Source organism: Seriola aureovittata, chromosome 22 (assembly GCF_021018895.1).
Source record: "Seriola aureovittata isolate HTS-2021-v1 ecotype China chromosome 22, ASM2101889v1, whole genome shotgun sequence".
NCBI classification, from domain to species: domain Eukaryota; kingdom Metazoa; phylum Chordata; class Actinopteri; order Carangiformes; family Carangidae; genus Seriola; species Seriola aureovittata.
In genome coordinates, this window is record NC_079385.1 from 18,429,979 (window position 1) to 18,447,947 (window position 17,969).

Consider the following 17,969-nt stretch of genomic DNA (forward strand, 5'->3'; position numbering starts at 1 on the left):
TGGTCTGAATCGCTAGTTTGAGGTTTTCTTCAATACAACATAATGTTTATTTTTAAAATTATGGTCCTATTTAAAAGAAAATAGACATTAAAGCAGAGTGGTTTTAGGGCGTGGCTACCGCATGATTGACACACAGGGGGACCTGCCTGTTAATTCGGATATGAGGTCAGAGCGATGTGTCAGACATTTGACTTGTCATTGTGTTTTCAGTTCATCAAAGTTAGCTCCAACATGTCTGCCTGAAAATGTGTTGTTCGGCGTTCAGTTGTTCTAAAAGACACTCAGAGGAGCCTATTTCTTTGCTAGCCAAAATTAGCATCCCTGTTAATATCACAATACATAGAGCTGCCCCCTATTTTCATTAGCGCTAGCATTAGCAGCTAGCTTGCTGGCATTGTTCATTGATGAATGAATTTAACGATTTATAAGATTATTCAAAAATAATACAACATTAAAAAGTGAGAACTTTCTAAATGCACTGTATGTCTAACTGATTGATCTGTCCAACAGCCATCTCTAGTATTTTTTCCCAACAGGTGCTTCCCACCAGGGAGTTTCTCTAGGATGAGGTGTAATTCAGGCAGAGTTTATGTTCTTACAGCTGTTTTCCTGCCACTGCTGTGTGTGTGTACTAAATTCACACACAAATATTAACATTAACATTTGAAACCTTACTCAAATTGTAGTTTAAACAGGGGATTCTTTTTCCATTTAAACATGAGTTAAAATGCTGAAAAGTAAAGTTTTGGTCTAACAACTCAAGGTAATATGTAAACTCTGAAATGATTAGCACCATGTTTTGTTAAATTGTCAAATTTCCCATTAATATTTCCATTTGAAGCTATTTGAGCATCCAATCCACTTAATTTCAGAGGGAAAGGTTGTCCTTTTTATTTCTCTAAATTCTTCTGGCGTGTCTTTTTTACATACACTGTAAACCCCAATCACAAATGTTCAGGACTGTTAAAATAACATCAAAACATTATGTTCACTTGACACAAACACTCATCATGTGTTTCATGTTTTTAGGTTCATGTATATAGTCACTTTCTTGCTCACACATACATGCATGTGTGTGTACATGTCTTGCTATGGTTTCTTCAGGAAAATTTCTAGTTTATTTATTTCTTTATTTATTTTTAAAGCGCGTCTATTGATTTATTCTGACGTAGTATCACGTGTCGTTGACGTCATCGTACACGGAAGTGAGAGTGGAGAGCGGAGAGGTGAAGCGGTGACGGTGGTGAAACATGTCTTGTGGTTTACTGAGCAGGGCTGTCGGTGTGTACCAGCTCAGCAGGGCAACAACGCTGCTGACCGGAACCCGGTTTTACTCTCACACCGAACCGGAGCCGCTGACGGTGAGACAACAAAACAACGGAATAAGGTGCAGCAACGAAATGCGTCCGTCGTCTCAGAACTGTTGTATAACTGTTGTAAATACTTGTGTACAAGTAGCTGACCGGTAGAAACAGTCGAATTAAGGAGAGAACGTAGATTTTAACAGCAAAAGCGTGTCACAGCTGTTCATATAATACTGTGTTACACATGACAGGGGTTCAAGGTAAATTCGGCATAAATATTATTACTGTGTAAAGCATATTTTTGCAATGTCAACATTGGGACGTCATCAGTGTATTCAAAATAATAAAATATAATATATATAAAGCAGTGTGGGGACATGAAGAAAATACTAAAATGAAACTTTTCTCTCTAAGGGTCTGGAGGCACCACCAATAAGTTACTTTACATACTGTTTTTTTTCCTCCAACCTTTATTGGAAAACATTCAAATATACTTACAATACAAACATGTGCTGCAAGAGTAATGATAGTACAATAAATACTAGTAGTAAAAGATTCTAAAAATAAATATAATGGAAATAAGATATAATGAAAAAATAATATAAAAGGCACATTGAAAAAAAACAACCACATTGCAATAAAACTGTGAGACAAAAAAAGAAATATAGATACCAGATTATTCCTCTTTAAAGAGTTCATTATATGCGGAAAATACTTCATCACATGTACCTAATCAACATTATGAATGCAGGTCTTTCTTGTAATTGAGTATTTCTGCATTATTTTATTACAACTTTTACTTAAATTAAAAAAAGAATACTTCTCCCATCACTTAATTTATTAGTTAGTTTTTTTGTAAAACTATGCAGCCATTAGATAGACAGTATGTAAGGGAGGAAAAATACAGCATTTTCACTCTGTCTATTTTTCTTTGCCAAACGCACAAAAGTCTTTTACTAAACCCACATAAAATACTTGATCGCTGAGAACAGAAAGCAAGACAGTGCCAGTAGATGTAATAAGTTAATGTAACATCTTCTTCTTCTTCTTGGGTTCAAGGAGAATAATATTGAACAATCCCAAGAAGAGGAACGCTCTGTCATTGTCCATGCTGGAGTCTCTCAGAGAGAACATCCTGACTGATGTCGACAGTGAAGACCTCAGAGTTATTATCCTATCAGGTCTGTGTTTTTAATAAGTGTGTGTGTGTGTGTGTGTGTGTGTGTGTGTGTGTGTGTGTGTGTGTGTGTGTGTGTGTGTGTGTGAGTGAGCGGGAGAAGCATCTTGGTTTAACTTTGCATGTTTGTGTGTTTTAGCCAAAGGTCCAGTGTTTTCCTCCGGACACGACCTGAAGGAGTTGACGTCAGCTCAGGGCAGAGAATATCACACAAAGGTGTTTCACACCTGTGCAGAGGTGAGTTAGTCTCTCTTGAGTGTCGTTCACCTCTGATATAATGCAGTCTGACTGAATACATCTTTAATACACTAACTTGTTCTAAAAAGCCACCAGTATATCACTATTTTAATTAATAAATTAATCGATGAGCATGTAAAATGTATACAATTTACACATAACAAATGCCTGTCACAACATCGAAAAGCTGATGTTTTCAGATAGTCAAAAAGCGAAATACATTCAGTTTAATGAATGAAATGACATGGAATCAATAAAAAAACAAGTAAAAACTCACATTTGAGAAGCTTTAACAAAGACATGTTTGGAAATTTATACTTTGGATGGATACATAAATTACTTAAACAACCAATCCATTGTTTTATCACTGTCAATATTATTACAGGCTCCACTGAAAACATATTTCGCCCATTGATAATTAATAATAAATAAATAATCACTATTAACTATTTTCATAAGGTGACTCATAACTCATTGGCTTCTTATGCTTGAGGTAATGACTCTCATACAAGACATACCTGTTCCGGTGGTCGCCATGGTGAATGGTGTTGCCACGGCGGCTGGTTGCCAGCTCGTTGCTAGCTGTGACATTGCTGTTGTGACGGAAAAGTCCACCTTCGCCACTCCGGGTGTCAATGTGGGTCTGTTCTGCTCGACGCCGGCGGTGGCCATCGGCAGAGCCGTGCCGAGGAAGGTAACCCTAACCCATCACAATTAGCTCATGCTAATGTTTTCCAATACAGTGGCTCTTCAATAGTAATCCAGTGTCAGGGTGATATTTATGCCAATGGTGGTCAAGAAAATGACACTTGATTATTTATTATCTATTATCTAGAAATAGGGGAAATGATTGGCTGATTACAAAAAACAGTATTGGCTCATATGTTGGCAAATGCGCGAGAAAAAATTAATCACATTAAAGCTTTTTCACAGAATTTTACACTTTTATTTGAAGGTTATGTTTTGTAAATTAAGTTTTGTTATATTGTTATCTATTCTTTACAATAATTACATTTCCAGTTATGGTTCAAAATTAGTCTTTAGTTATCTTTAGAGCTGAAATAATGATTTGTTGATTGACAGAAAATAAATTGTGATCACTCTTTGATGTCTTTTATAAAGCAAAAATGCAAAATTTTATGTTCCAGCTTCTCAAAATTTTTGCATATTTCTATGTTTTACTGTTTTACTGTATTTATTTATTTATTGTAAATTGAACGTCTTTAAGTTTTTAACTTTTGGTCAGACAAAACAAGGAATTTTAAGACATCACCTTTTCACTGTTCCTCTTATCCTGCCAAATAATAACCAAATTCCTTGTCATGTTAATTGTACATGATTACAGTATGTTACAAATTAATCAGCTGATATAATGTGATCAGATTTATATTTTTATTACAAATATGCAGTATCAAGCTGTATTTGATATACCCCTTTGCTCTTCTCTTTTTACCAGGTTGCCATGGAGATGCTCTTCACAGGAACTCCCATCTCAGCCCATGATGCTCTGCTGCACGGCCTGGTAAGTAAGGTGGTGCCAGAAGAGCGACTGGAAGAGGAGACGATGGCCATTGCCCAGCGGGTGTGCCAGGCTAGCCGACCCGTCGTAGCCCTCGGCAAAGCCACTTTCCAAAGGTCAGAGTGCAAACAGACTCTTTTTCACCTTTTGCATTGTGGTTATCAGTGTTTTTTTAAAGTCCAAGAACCATGGAAGGGTTGAATATCACTTTAAATCAAATCTAATAATCAGTATGTAGCATTTTACCATCAGGAAAACATTATTCTCATTCATTAGTTTCATAATTTTTTCAATGATTCTATCACTGGAAATCCACATGCTATATAAATGCAGGTAACGCTTACAGAGGTTGGGTGACAGATAGTAGAAGTACCAGACACATAAAATTATGTTTATTTAAGCCGGAGACTGTCAATTTTATAATAAACCAGTAACAAACTTTAAATATGGGACAGTGACAGATAAAATGTTATAAAAAATTACGATAATAATCAGGATTCCTAGTGAAAAATTGTTGTTGTTCTCCCCTCCTTTGTTTCTTCCAAAGACAAATGGCTCAAGGCCGAGATGCAGCATATGCCACTGCCTCCAAGGTGATGGTCGACAACCTGGCTCTGAGAGACGGACAGGAGGGTATCCGGGCCTTCATAGAGAAACGCAAGCCAGTGTGGAGCAATAGAGCAGAAAAAGCCCATGACTGATGGACTGTTGGAGTGACAGTCACTGAGTCATTTTTCCTGACTGGTACAGATGGTGTGGAATAATTAGCACCAGTCATGAGCCAGTGATTTGGCATCACAGCTGTTAAAATGTAGTTGTGTAATGATAAGGATTGAAGTTTGAATTGTTGACTTCATCTTCCCAGAGGATTCCCTCATTGTTGCTGTGACTTCAGACAAATAGCTGAACCACTGTGTGCCTTAAAAACTGTAGTGTGGAGATGAGAGGGAAATGTATATACCATCCAGAGGACTCAAGCTGGCTGACTCATGAAGCTAAAGAATGCTGCTCTGTGTACAGTATTTGTGCAATAAATAGGCTCACACATTGGGAGGGGTTACTTTGAAGTTGGTGATTGTCTGTTTAAGCTCTTCCCAGTCTTGGATGGACACAAAAATCTTCTGGTTGAATCATCAGTGTAAAAGATAACAACTGTGTTAGAAAATATCTTTGATATAATGTCAAAGGAATAAGCATTTGTACTTTAAAAAGTGAAGAGAGATGTTAACAAGAGCTCTTAAGGGGGCATGAAGCATCCAAACACCAAGCTGATAGAATATTCACTTTTTTGGATTCAAGGTCAATTTTGAATTAATTTTGTATCAATTGTGTGTTTTTTCTTTTATTTGTGACAATGATTCATTTTGCATTTCTTGTACACCTGATTTCTGCGATTTGTTTCTTTTAAGCAACAGTGGGTGGCCCGTGAAATTAAACTGTAGTATCATTAAATTAATAATTGCATTGATGTTCTTTGAAAATTGAAGATATTAAATAGATACATTGTAATGGGAATGGCGACAAAAACTTGTGAAGGCTGCAGGTTATATCTACTTTGCAACTCAATTTAAGTATTACTGAAAGAAAGTCATAGTATAGTAAGGCATAAAAAGTCATAAACAACGTAGTATAGTAAAGCATAAAAAGTCATAAAAATCCTGTCTCTCTCCACTATCCTGTCCAATAAAAGGCACAAAAGCCCCCAAAAAAAAAAAAAAAAAAAAAGTAATAAAAAGTCATGAAAAAGTCATAGTATAGTAAGGCATAAAAAGTCAAAAAAACGAGAGTATAATAAGACATAAAAAGTCATAGTATAGTAAGGCATAAAAAGTCATAAAAATATCATAGTATAGTAAGGCATAAAAACGACAGTATAAAAAGTCATAAAAATGTCATAGTATAGTAAGGCATAAAAAGTCAAAAAAACGAGAGTATAATAAGGCATAAAAAGTCATAGTATGAAAAATCATAAAAAGTCATAGTATAGTAAGGCATAAGAAGTCAAAAAAACGACAGTATAGTAAGGCATAAAAACGTCATAGTATATTAAGGAATAACAAATCATAAGAAAGTCAGGATAAAAATTCATAAAAAAGTCAGTATAAAAAGTCATAAAAACGTCATAGTATAGTAAGGCATAAAAAGTCATTGTATAGTAAGGCATAAAAAGTCATAGTATAGTAAGGCATAAAAAGTCATAGTATGAAAAGTCATGAAAAGTCATAGTATAGTAAGATATAAAAAGTCATAGTATAGTAAGGCATAAAAAGTCATAAAAATATCATAGTATAGTAAGGCATAAAAAGTCAGTATAAAAAGTCATAAAAAGTCATTGTATAATAAGGCATAAAAAGTCATAAAAAAGACATAATATAAAAAGTCATGAAAGTCATAGTATAGTAAGGCATAAAAAGTCAGAAAAATGTCATAGTATAAAAAGTCATGAAAAAGTCATAGTATAGTAAGGCATAAGAAGTCAAAAAAGTCATAATATAAAAAGTCATGAAAAAGTCATAGTATAGTAAGGCATAAAAAGTCATAGTATAGTAAGGCATAAAAAGTCATAGTATAGTAAGGCATAAAAAGTCATAAAAAAGTCATAGTATGAAAAGTCATAAAAAGTCATAGTATAGTAAGGCATAAAAAGTCATAAAAAAGTCATAGTATAGTAAGGCATAAAAAGTCATAAAAAAGTCATAATATAAAAAGTCATGAAAAAGTCATAGTATAGTAAGGCATAAAAAGTCATAGTATAGTAAGGCATAAAAAAGTCATAGTATAGTAAGGCATGAAAACTCAAAAAAGTCATAGTATAAAAAGTCATAAAAAGTCATAGTATAGTAAGGCATAAAAAGTCATAAAAAAGTCATAGTATAAAAAGTCATAAAAAAGTCATAGTATAGTAAGGCATAAAAACTCAAAAAAGTCATAGTATAAAAAGTCATGAAAAAGTCATAGTATAGTAAGGCATAATAAGTAAAAAAGTCATAATATAAAAAGTCATGAAAAAGTCATAGTATAGTAAGGCATAAAAAGTCATAGTATAGTAAGGCATAAAAAGTCATAGTAATAGTAAGGCATAAAAAGTCATAGTATAGTAAGGCATAAAAACTCAAAAAAGTCATAGTATAAAAAGTCATAAAAAGTCATAGTATAGTAAGGCATAAAAAGTCATAAAAAGTCATAGTATAAAAAGTCATGAAAAAGTCATAGTATAGTAAGGCATAAAAAGTCATAAAAAAGTCAGTATAGTAAGGCATAAAAAGTCAAAAAAGTCATAGCATAAAAAGTCATGAAAAAGTCATAGTATAGTAAGGCATAATAAGTCAAAAAAGTCATAATATAAAAAGTCATGAAAAAGTCATAGTATAGTAAGGCATAAAAAGTCATAGTAAAGTAAGGCATAAAAAGTCATAGTATGAAAAGTCATAGTAAGGCATAAAAAAGTCATAGTATAGTAAGGCAAAAAAAGTCATAAAAAGTCATAGTATAAAAAGTCATAAAAAGTCATAGTAAAGTAAGGCATAAAAAGTCATAAAAAAGTCATAGTATAAAAAGTCATAAAAAAGTCATAGTAAAGTAAGGCATAAAAATCATAGTATAGTAAGCATAAAAAGTCATAGTATAGTAAGGCATAAAAAGTCATAGTATAAAAAGTCATAAAAAGTCATTGTATAGTAAGGCATAAAAAGTCATAAAAAAGACATAATATAAAAAGTCATAAAAAAGTCAAAAAAAGTCATAGTATGAAAAGTCATAAAAAAGACATAAAAAAGTCAAAAAAGTCATAGTATAAAAAGTCATGAAAAAGTCATAGTAATAGTAAGGCATAAAAAGTCATAAAAAAGTCATAGTATAGTAAGGATAAAAAGTCATAAAAAAGTCATAGTATAGTAAGGCATAAAAATCATAAAAAAGTCATAGTATAGTAAGGCATTAAAAAGTCATAATATAAAAAGTCATAGTATAGTAAGGCATAAAAAGTCATAAAAAAGTCATAGTAATAGTAAGGCATAAAAAGTCATGAAAAAGTCATAGTATAATAAGGCATAAAAAGTCATAGTATAGTAAGGCATAAAAAGTCATAAAAAAGTCATAGTAGAGTAAGGCATAAAAAGTCATAAAAAAGTCATAGTATAATAAGGCATAAAAAGTAATAAAAAGTCATAGTATAGTAGGCATAAAAAGTCATAAAAAGTCATAGTATAGTAAGGCATAAAAAGTCATAAAAAAGTCATAGTATAGTAAGGCATAAAAACTCAAAAAAGTCATAGTATAAAAAGTCATAAAGTCATAGTATAGTAAGGCATAAAAAGTCATAAAAAAGTCATAGTATAAAAAGTCATGAAAAAGTCATAGTATAGTAAGGCATAAAAAGTCATAAAAAAGTCATAGTATAGTAAGGCATAAAAAGTCATAAAAAAGTCATAGTATAAAAAGTCATGAAAAAGTCATAGTATAGTAAGGCATAAAAAGTCATAAAAAAGTCATAGTATAGTAAGGCATAAAAACTCAAAAAAGTCATAGTATAAAAAGTCATGAAAAAGTCATAGTATAGTAAGGCATAAAAAGTCAAAAAAGTCATAGTATAAAAAGTCATGAAAAAGTCATAGTATAGTAAGGCATAATAAGTCAAAAAAGTCATAATATAAAAAGTCATGAAAAAGTCAAAGTATAGTAAGGCATAAAAATCATAGTATAAAAGGCATAAAAAGTCATAGTATAGTAAGGCATAAAAAGTCAAAAAAGTCATAGTATGAAAAGTCATAAAAAGTCATAGTATAGTAAGGCATAAAAAGTCATAAAAAAGTCATAGATAGTAAGGCATAAAAAATCATAAAAAAGTCATAGTATTGTAAGGCATAAAAAGTCATAGTAATAGTAAGGCATAAAAATCATAAAAAAGTCATAGTATAGTAAGCATAAAAAGTCATAAAAAATCATAGTATAGTAAGCAAAAAAATCATAGTATAGTAAGGCATAATAAGTCAAAAAAGTCATAAAAAGTCATAATATAAAAAGTCATGAAAAAGTCATAGATAGTAAGGCATAAAAAGTCATAGTAATAGTAAGGCATAAAAAGTCATAGTATAGTAAGGCATGAAAACTCAAAAAAGTCATAGTATAAAAAGTCATAAAAAGTCATAGTATAATAAGGCATAAAAAGTCATAAAAAAGTCATATAAAAAGTCATGAAAAAGTCATAGTAAGTAAGGCATAAAAAGTCAAAAAAGTCATAGTATAATAAGGCATAAAAACTCAAAAAAGTCATAGTATAAAAAGTCATGAAAAATCATAGTATAGTAAGGCATAATAAGTAAAAAAGTCATAATATAAAAAGTCATGAAAAAGTCATAGTAAGTAAGGCATAAAAAGTCAAAGTATAGTAAGGCTTAAAAAGTCATAGTATAAGTAAGGCATAAAAAAGTCATAGTAGAGTAAGGCATAAAAATCATAAAAAAGTCATAGTATAGTAAGGCATAAAAAGTCATAGTATAGTAAGGCATAAAAAGTCATAAAAAGTCATAGTATAGTAAGGCATAAAAAGTAATAAAAAGTCATAGTATAGTAAGGCATAAAAAGTAAAAAAAAGTCATAGTATAAAAAGTCATAAAAAGTCATAGTATAATAAGCATAAAAAGTCATAGTATAGTAAGGCATAAAAAGTCATAAAAAAGTCATAGTATATAAGGCATAAAAAGTCAAAAAAGTCATAGTATAGTAAGGCATAAAAAGTAATAGTATAGTAAGGCATAAAAAGTCATAAAAAAGTCATAGTATAGTAATGCATAAAAAGTCATAAAAAAGTCATAGTATAGTAAGGCATAAAAAGTCATAGTATAGTAAGGCATAAAAAAGTCATAGTATGGTAAGGCATAAAAACTCAAAAAAGTCATAGTATAAAAAGTCATAAAAAGTCATAGTATAGTAAGGCATAAAAAGTCATAAAAAAGTCATAGTATGAAAAGTCATAAAAAAGTCATAGTATAGTAAGGCATAAAAACTCAAAAAAGTCATAGTATAAAAAGTCATGAAAAAGTCATAGTATAGTAAGGCATAAAAAGTCATAAAAAAGTCATAGTATAGTAAGGCATAAAAAGTCATAGTATAGTAAGGCATAAAAAGTCATAAAAAAGTCATAGTATAGTAAGGCATAAAAAGTCATAAAAAAGTCATAGTATAGTAAGGCATAAAAAGTCATAAAAAAGTCATAGTATAGTAAGGCATAAAAAGTCATAGTATAGTAAGGCATTAAAAAGTCATAAAAAAGTCATAGTATAGTAGGCATAAAAAGTCATAAAAACGTCATAGTATAGTAGGCATAAAAAGTCAAAAAAGTCATAGTATAAAAAGTCATGAAAAAGTCATAGTATAGTAAGGCATAATAAGTCAAAAAAGTCATATATAAAAAGTCATGAAAAAGTCATAGTATTGTAAGGCATAAAAAGTCATAGTATAGTAAGGCATAAAAAGTAATAAAAAAGTCATAGTATAGTAAGGCTTAAAAAGTCATAAAAACGTCATAGTATAGTAAGGCATTAAAAAGTCATAGTAAAAAAAGTCATAGTATAAAAAGTCATGAAAAAGTCATAGTATAATAAGGCATAAAAAAGTCATAGTATAGTAAGGCATAAAAAGTAATAGTATAGTAAGGCATAAAAAGTCATAAAAAAGTCATAGTATAGTAAGGCATAAAAAAGTCATAGTATAGTAAGGCATAAAAAAGTCATAGTATAGTAAGGCATAAAAAGTCATAAAAAAGTCATAGTATAGTAAGGCATAAAAAGTCATAGTATAGTAAGGCATAAAAAGTAATAAAAAAGTCATAGTATAGTAAGGCATAAAAAGTCATAGTATAGTAAGGCATAAAAAGTCATAAAAAAGTCATAGTATAGTAAGGCATAAAAAGTCATAGTATAGTAAGGCATAAAAAGTCATAAAAAAGTCATAGTATAGTAAGCATAAAAAGTCATAGTATAGTAAGGCATAAAAAGTAATAAAAAAGTCATAGTATAGTAAGGCATTAAAAAGTCATAGTATAGTAAGGCATAAAAAGTCATGAAAAAGTCATAGTATAGTAAGCATAAAAAGTCATAGTATAGTAAGGCATAAAAAGTCATAAAAAAGTCATAGTATAGTAAGGCATAAAAAAGTCAGTATAGTAAGGCATAAAAAGTCAAAAAAGTCATAGCATAAAAAGTCATGAAAAAGTCATAGTATAGTAAGGCATAATAAGTCAAAAAAGTCATAATATAAAAAGTCATGAAAAAGTCATAGTATAGTAAGGCATAAAAAGTCATAGTATAGTAAGGCATAAAAAGTCATAGTATAGTAAGGCATAAAAAAGTCATAGTATAGTAAGGCATAAAAACTCAAAAAAGTCATAGTATAAAAAGTCATAAAAAGTCATAGTATAGTAAGGCATAAAAAGTCATAAAAAAGTCATAGTATAAAAAGTCATGAAAAAGTCATAGTATAGTAAGGCATAAAAAGTCATAGTATAGTAAGGCATAAAAAGTCATAGTATAGTAAGGCATAAAAAAGTCATAGTATAAAAAGTCATAAAAAGTCATTAGTATAGTAAGGCATAAAAAGTCATAAAAAGACATAGTATAGTAAGGCATAAAAAGTCATAAAAAAGTCATAGTATGAAAAGTCATAAAAAAGGCATAAAAACTCAAAAAAATCATAGTATAAAAAGTCATGAAAAAGTCATAGTATAGTAAGGCATAAAAAGTCATAAAAAGTTATAGTATAGTAAGCATAAAAAGTTATAGTATAGTAAGGATAAAAAGTCATAAAAAAGTCATAGTATAGTAAGGCATAAAAATTCATAAAAACGTCATAGTATAGTAAGGCATTAAAAAGTCATAATATAAAAAGTCATAGTATAGTAAGGATAAAAAGTCATAAAAAAAGTCATAGTATAAAAAGTCATGAAAAAGTCATAGTATAATAAGGCATAAAAAGTCATAGTATAGTAAGGCATAAAAAGTCATAAAAAAGTCATAGTAGAATAAGGCATAAAAAGTCATAAAAAAGTCATAGTATATAAGGCATAAAAAGTAATAGTATAGTAAGGATAAAAAGTCATAAAAAGTCATAGTATAGTAAGGCATAAAAAGTCATAAAAAAGTCATAGTATAGTAAGGCATAAAAACTAAAAAAAGTCATAGTATAAAAAGTCATAAGTCATAGTATAGTAAGGCATAAAAAGTCATAAAAAAGTCATAGTATAAAAAGTCATGAAAAAGTCATAGTATAGTAAGGCATAAAAAGTCATAAAAAAGTCATAGTATAGTAAGGCATAAAAAGTCATAAAAAAGTCATAGTATAAAAAGTCATGAAAAAGTCATAGTATAGTAAGGCATAAAAAGTCATAAAAAAGTCATAGTATAGTAAGGCATAAAAACTCAAAAAAGTCATAGTATAGTAAGGCATAAAAAAGTCAAAAAAGTCATAGTATAAAAAGTCATGAAAAAGTCATAAAAAAGTCATAGTATAGTAAGGCATAAAAAGTAATAAAAAAGTCATAGTATAGTAAGGCTTAAAAAGTCATAAAAAAGTCATAGTATAAAAAGTCATGAAAAAGTCATAGTATAATAAGGCATAAAAAGTCATAGTATAGTAAGGCATAAAAAGTCATAAAAAAGTCATAGTATAAAAAGTCATGAAAAAGTCATAGTATAATAAGGCATAAAAAGTCATAGTATAGTAAGGCATAAAAAGTCATAAAAAGTCATAGTATAGTAAGCATAAAAAGTAATAGTATAGTAAGGCATAAAAAGTCATAAAAAAGTCATAGTATAGTAAGGCATAAAAAGTAAAAAAAAGTCATAGTATAGTAAGCATAAAAAGTCAAAAAAGTCATAATATAAAAAGTCATGAAAAAGTCATAGTATAATAAGGCATAAAAAGTCATAGTATAGTAAGGCATAAAAAAGTCATAAAAAAGTCATAGTATAGTAAGGATAAAAAGTCATAAGTCATAGTATAAAAAGTCATAAAAATCATAGTATAAAAAGTCATGAAAAAGTCATAGTATAGTAAGGCATAAAAAGTCATAAAAAAGTTATAGTATAGTAAGGCATAAAAAGTCATAGTATAGTAAGGATAAAAAGTCATAAAAAAGTCATAGTATAGTAAGGCATAAAAATTCATAAAAACGTCATAGTATAGTAAGGCTTAAAAAGTCATAAAAACGTCATAGTATAGTAAGGCATAAAAAGTAAAAAAAAGTCATAGTATAAAAAGTCATGAAAAAGTCATAGTATAATAAGGCATAAAAAGTCATAGTATAGTAAGGCATAAAAAGTCATAAAAAAGTCATAGTAGAATAAGGCATAAAAAGTCATAAAAAAGTCATAGTATAGTAAGGCATAAAAAGTAATAGTATAGTAAGGCATAAAAAGTCATAAAAAAGTCATAGTATAGTAAGGCATAAAAAGTCATAAAAAAGTCATAGTATAGTAAGGCATAAAAACTAAAAAAAGTCATAGTATAAAAAGTCATAAGTCATAGTATAGTAAGGCATAAAAAGTCATAAAAAAGTCATAGTATAAAAAGTCATGAAAAAGTCATAGTATAGTAAGGCATAAAAAGTCATAAAAAAGTCATAGTATAGTAAGGCATAAAAAGTCAAAAAAGTCATAGTATAAAAAGTCATGAAAAAGTCATAGTATAGTAAGGCATAAAAAGTCATAAAAAAGTCATAGTATAGTAAGGCATAAAAACTCAAAAAAGTCATAGTATAAAAAGTCATGAAAAAGTCAGTATAGTAAGGCATAAAAAGTCAAAAAAGTCATAGTATAAAAAGTCATAAAAAGTCATAGTATAGTAAGGCATAATAAGTCAAAAAAGTCATAATATAAAAAGTCATGAAAAAGTCATAGTATAATAAGGCATAAAAAGTCATAGTATAGTAAGGCATAAAAAGTCATAAAAAGTCATAGTATAGTAAGCCATGAAAAAGTCATACTATAGTAAGGCATAAAAAGTCATAAAAAAGTCATAGTATAGTAAGGCATAAAAAGTCATAAAAAAGTCATAGTATAGTAAGGCATAAAAACTCAAAAAAGTCATAGTATAAAAAGTCATAAAAAGTCATAGTATAGTAAGGCATAAAAAGTCATAAAAAAGTCATAGTATGAAAAGTCATAAAAAAGTCATAGTATAGTAAGGCATAAAAACTCAAAAAAGTCATAGTATAAAAAGTCATGAAAAAGTCATAGTATAGTAAGGCATAAAAAGTCATAAAAAAGTCATAGTATAGTAAGGCATAAAAAGTCATAAAAAAGTCATAGTATAAAAAGTCATGAAAAAGTCATAGTATAGTAAGGCATAAAAAAGTCATAAAAAAGTCATAGTATAGTAAGGCATAAAAACTCAAAAAAGTCATAGTATAAAAAGTCATGAAAAAGTCATAGTATAGTAAGGCATTAAAAAGTCATAAAAAGTCATAGTATAAAAAGTCATAAAAAAGTCATAGTATAGTAAGGCATAAAAAGTCAAAAAAGTCATAATATAAAAAGTCATGAAAAAGTCATAGTATAATAAGGCATAAAAAGTCATAGTATAGTAAGGCATTAAAAAGTCATAAAAAAGTCATAGTATAGTAAGGCATAAAAAGTCATAGTATAGTAAGGCATAAAAAGTCATAAAAACGTCATAGTATAGTAAGGCATAAAAAGTCATAAAAACGTCATAGTATAGTAAGGCATAAAAAGTAAAAAAAAGTCATAGTATAAAAAGTCATGAAAAAGTCATAGTATATTAAGGCATAAAAAGTCATAAAAAAGTCATAGTATAGTAAGGCTTAAAAAGTCATAAAAACGTCATAGTATAGTAAGGCATAAAAAGTCATAAAAAAGTCATAGTATAGTAAGGCATAAAAAGTCATACTATAGTAAGGCATAAAAAGTCATAAAAAAGTCATAGTATAGTAAGGCATAAAAAGTCATAAAAAAGTCATAGTATAGTAAGGCATAAAAAGTCATGAAAAAGTCATAGTATGATAAGGCATAAAAAGTCATAGTATAGTAAGGCATAAAAAGTCATAAAAAAGTCATAGTATGAAAAGTCATAAAAAAGTCATAGTATAGTAAGGCATAAAAATCAAAAAAGTCATAGTATAAAAAGTCATGAAAAAGTCATAGTATAGTAAGGCATAAAAAGTCATAAAAAAGTCATAGTATAGTAAGGCATAAAAAGTCATAGTATAGTAAGGCATAAAAAGTCATAAAAAAGTCATAGTATAGAAAGGCATAAAAATCATAAAAAAGTCATAGTAGTAAGGCATAAAAAGTCATAAAAACGTCATAGTATAGTAAGCATAAAAAGTAAAAAAAAGTCATAGTATAAAAAGTCATGAAAAAGTCATAGTATATAAGGCATAAAAAGTCATAGTATAGTAAGGCATAAAAAGTCATAAAAAAGTCATAGTATAATAAGGCATAAAAAGTCATAAAAAAGTCATAGTATAGTAAGGCATAAAAAGTAATAGTATAGTAAGGCATTAAAAAGTCATAAAAAAGTCATAGTATAGTAATGCATAAAAAGTCATAAAAAAGTCATAGTATAGTAAGGCATAAAAAAGTCATAGTATAGTAAGGCATAAAAAAGTCATAGTATGGTAAGGCATAAAAACTCAAAAAAGTCATAGTATAAAAAGTCATAAAAAAGTCATAGTATAGTAAGGCATAAAAAGTCATAAAAAAGTCATAGTATGAAAAGTCATAAAAAAGTCATAGTATAGTAAGGCATAAAAACTCAAAAAAGTCATAGTATAAAAAGTCATGAAAAAGTCATAGTATAGTAAGGCATAAAAAGTCATAAAAAAGTCATAGTATAGTAAGGCATAAAAAGTCATAGTATAGTAAGGCATAAAAAGTCATAAAAAAGTCATAGTATAGTAAGGCATAAAAAGTCATAAAAAAGTCATAGTATAGTAAGGCATAAAAAGTCAAAAAAGTCATAGTAAAAAAAAGTCATGAAAAAGTCATAGTATAGTAAGGCATAATAAGTCAAAAAAGTCATAATATAAAAAGTCATAAAAAAGTCATAGTATAGTAAGGCATAAAAAGTCATAGTATAGTAAGGCATAAAAAGTCATAAAAAAGTCATAGTATAGTAAGGCATAAAAAGTCATACTATAGTAAGGCATAAAAAGTCATAAAAACGTCATAGTATAGTAAGGCTTAAAAAGTCATAAAAACGTCATAGTATAGTAAGGCATAAAAAGTAAAAAAAAGTCATAGTATAAAAAGTCATGAAAAAGTCATAGTATATTAAGGCATAAAAAGTCATAAAAAAGTCATAGTATAGTAAGGCATAAAAAGTAATAAAAAAGTCATAGTATAGTAAGGCATAAAAACTCAAAAAAGTCATAGTATAAAAAGTCATAGTATGAAAAGTCATAGTATAATAAGGCATAAAAAGTCATAGTATATAAGGCATAAAAATCATAAAAAGTCATAGTATAATAAGGCATAAAAAGTCATAGTATAGTAAGGCATAAAAAGTAATAAAAAAGTCATAGTATAATAAGAAATAAAAAGTCATAAAAAAGTCATAGTATAGTAAGGCATAAAAAGTAATAGTATAGTAAGGCATAAAAAGTCATAAAAAAGTCATAGTATAGTAAGGCATAAAAAAGTCATAGTATAGTAAGGCATAAAAAGTCATAGTATAGTAAGGCATAAAAAGTCATAAAAAAGTCATAGTATAGTAAGGCATAAAAAGTAATAGTATAGTAAGGCATAAAAAGTCATAAAAAAGTCATAGTATAGTAAGGCATAAAAAGTCATAGTATAGTAAGGCATAAAAAGTCATAAAAAAGTCATAGTATAGTAAGGCATAAAAAGTAATAAAAAAGTCATAGTATAAAAAGTCATAAAAAGTCATAGTAATAGTAAGGCATAAAAAGTCATGAAAAAGTCATAGTATAATAAGGCATAAAAAGTCATAGTATAGTAAGGCATAAAAAGTCATAAAAAAGTCATAGTATAAAAAGTCATGAAAAAGTCATAGTAAAGTAAGGCATAAAAAGTCATAAAAACGTCATAGTATAGTAAGGCATAAAAAGTAAAAAAAAGTCATAGTATAAAAAGTCATGAAAAAGTCATAGTATAATAAGGCATAAAAAGTCATAGTATAGTAAGGCATAAAAAGTCATAAAAACTCATAGTATAATAAGGCATAAAAAGTAATAAAAAGTCATAGTATAGTAAGGCATAAAAAGTAATAAAAAGTCATAGTATAGTAAGGCATAAAAAGTCATAGTATAGTAAGGCATAAAAAGTCATGAAAAAGTCATAGTATAATAAGGCATAAAAAGTCATAGTATAGTAAGGCATAAAAAGTCATAAAAACGTCATAGTATAGTAAGCATAAAAAGTAAAAAAAAGTCATAGTATAAAAAGTCATGAAAAAGTCATAATATAATAAGGCATAAAAAGTCATAGTATAGTAAGGCATAAAAAGTCATAAAAAAGTCATAGTATAGTAAGGCATAAAAAGTAATAGTATAGTAAGGCATAAAAAGTCATAAAAAAGTCATAGTATAGTAAGGCATAAAAAGTCATAAAAAAGTCATAGTATAAAAAGTCATGAAAAACTCATAGTATAATAAGGCATAAAAAGTCATAGTATAGTAAGGCATAAAAAGTCATAAAAAAGTCATAGTATAATAAGACATAAAAAGTCATAAAAAAGTCATAGTATAGTAAGGCAT

The 17,969-nt window shown here is 28.5% G+C and overlaps 1 protein-coding gene across 1 annotated transcript; it reads left to right on the forward strand.

Annotated features, from left to right (window-relative positions):
* The first annotated feature begins 1,195 nt into the window (after positions 1 to 1,195).
* echdc3 (enoyl CoA hydratase domain containing 3) lies at positions 1,196 to 5,701 on the forward strand. The gene is made up of 6 exons (XM_056368310.1): positions 1,196 to 1,387; positions 2,364 to 2,485; positions 2,621 to 2,718; positions 3,212 to 3,412; positions 4,175 to 4,353; positions 4,785 to 5,701. Exons 1-6 carry the CDS (start codon positions 1,251 to 1,253, stop codon positions 4,936 to 4,938), a joined length of 891 nt encoding a protein of 296 aa, XP_056224285.1. The 5' UTR covers positions 1,196 to 1,250; the 3' UTR covers positions 4,939 to 5,701.
* The last annotated feature ends 12,268 nt before the right edge of the window (positions 5,702 to 17,969 follow it).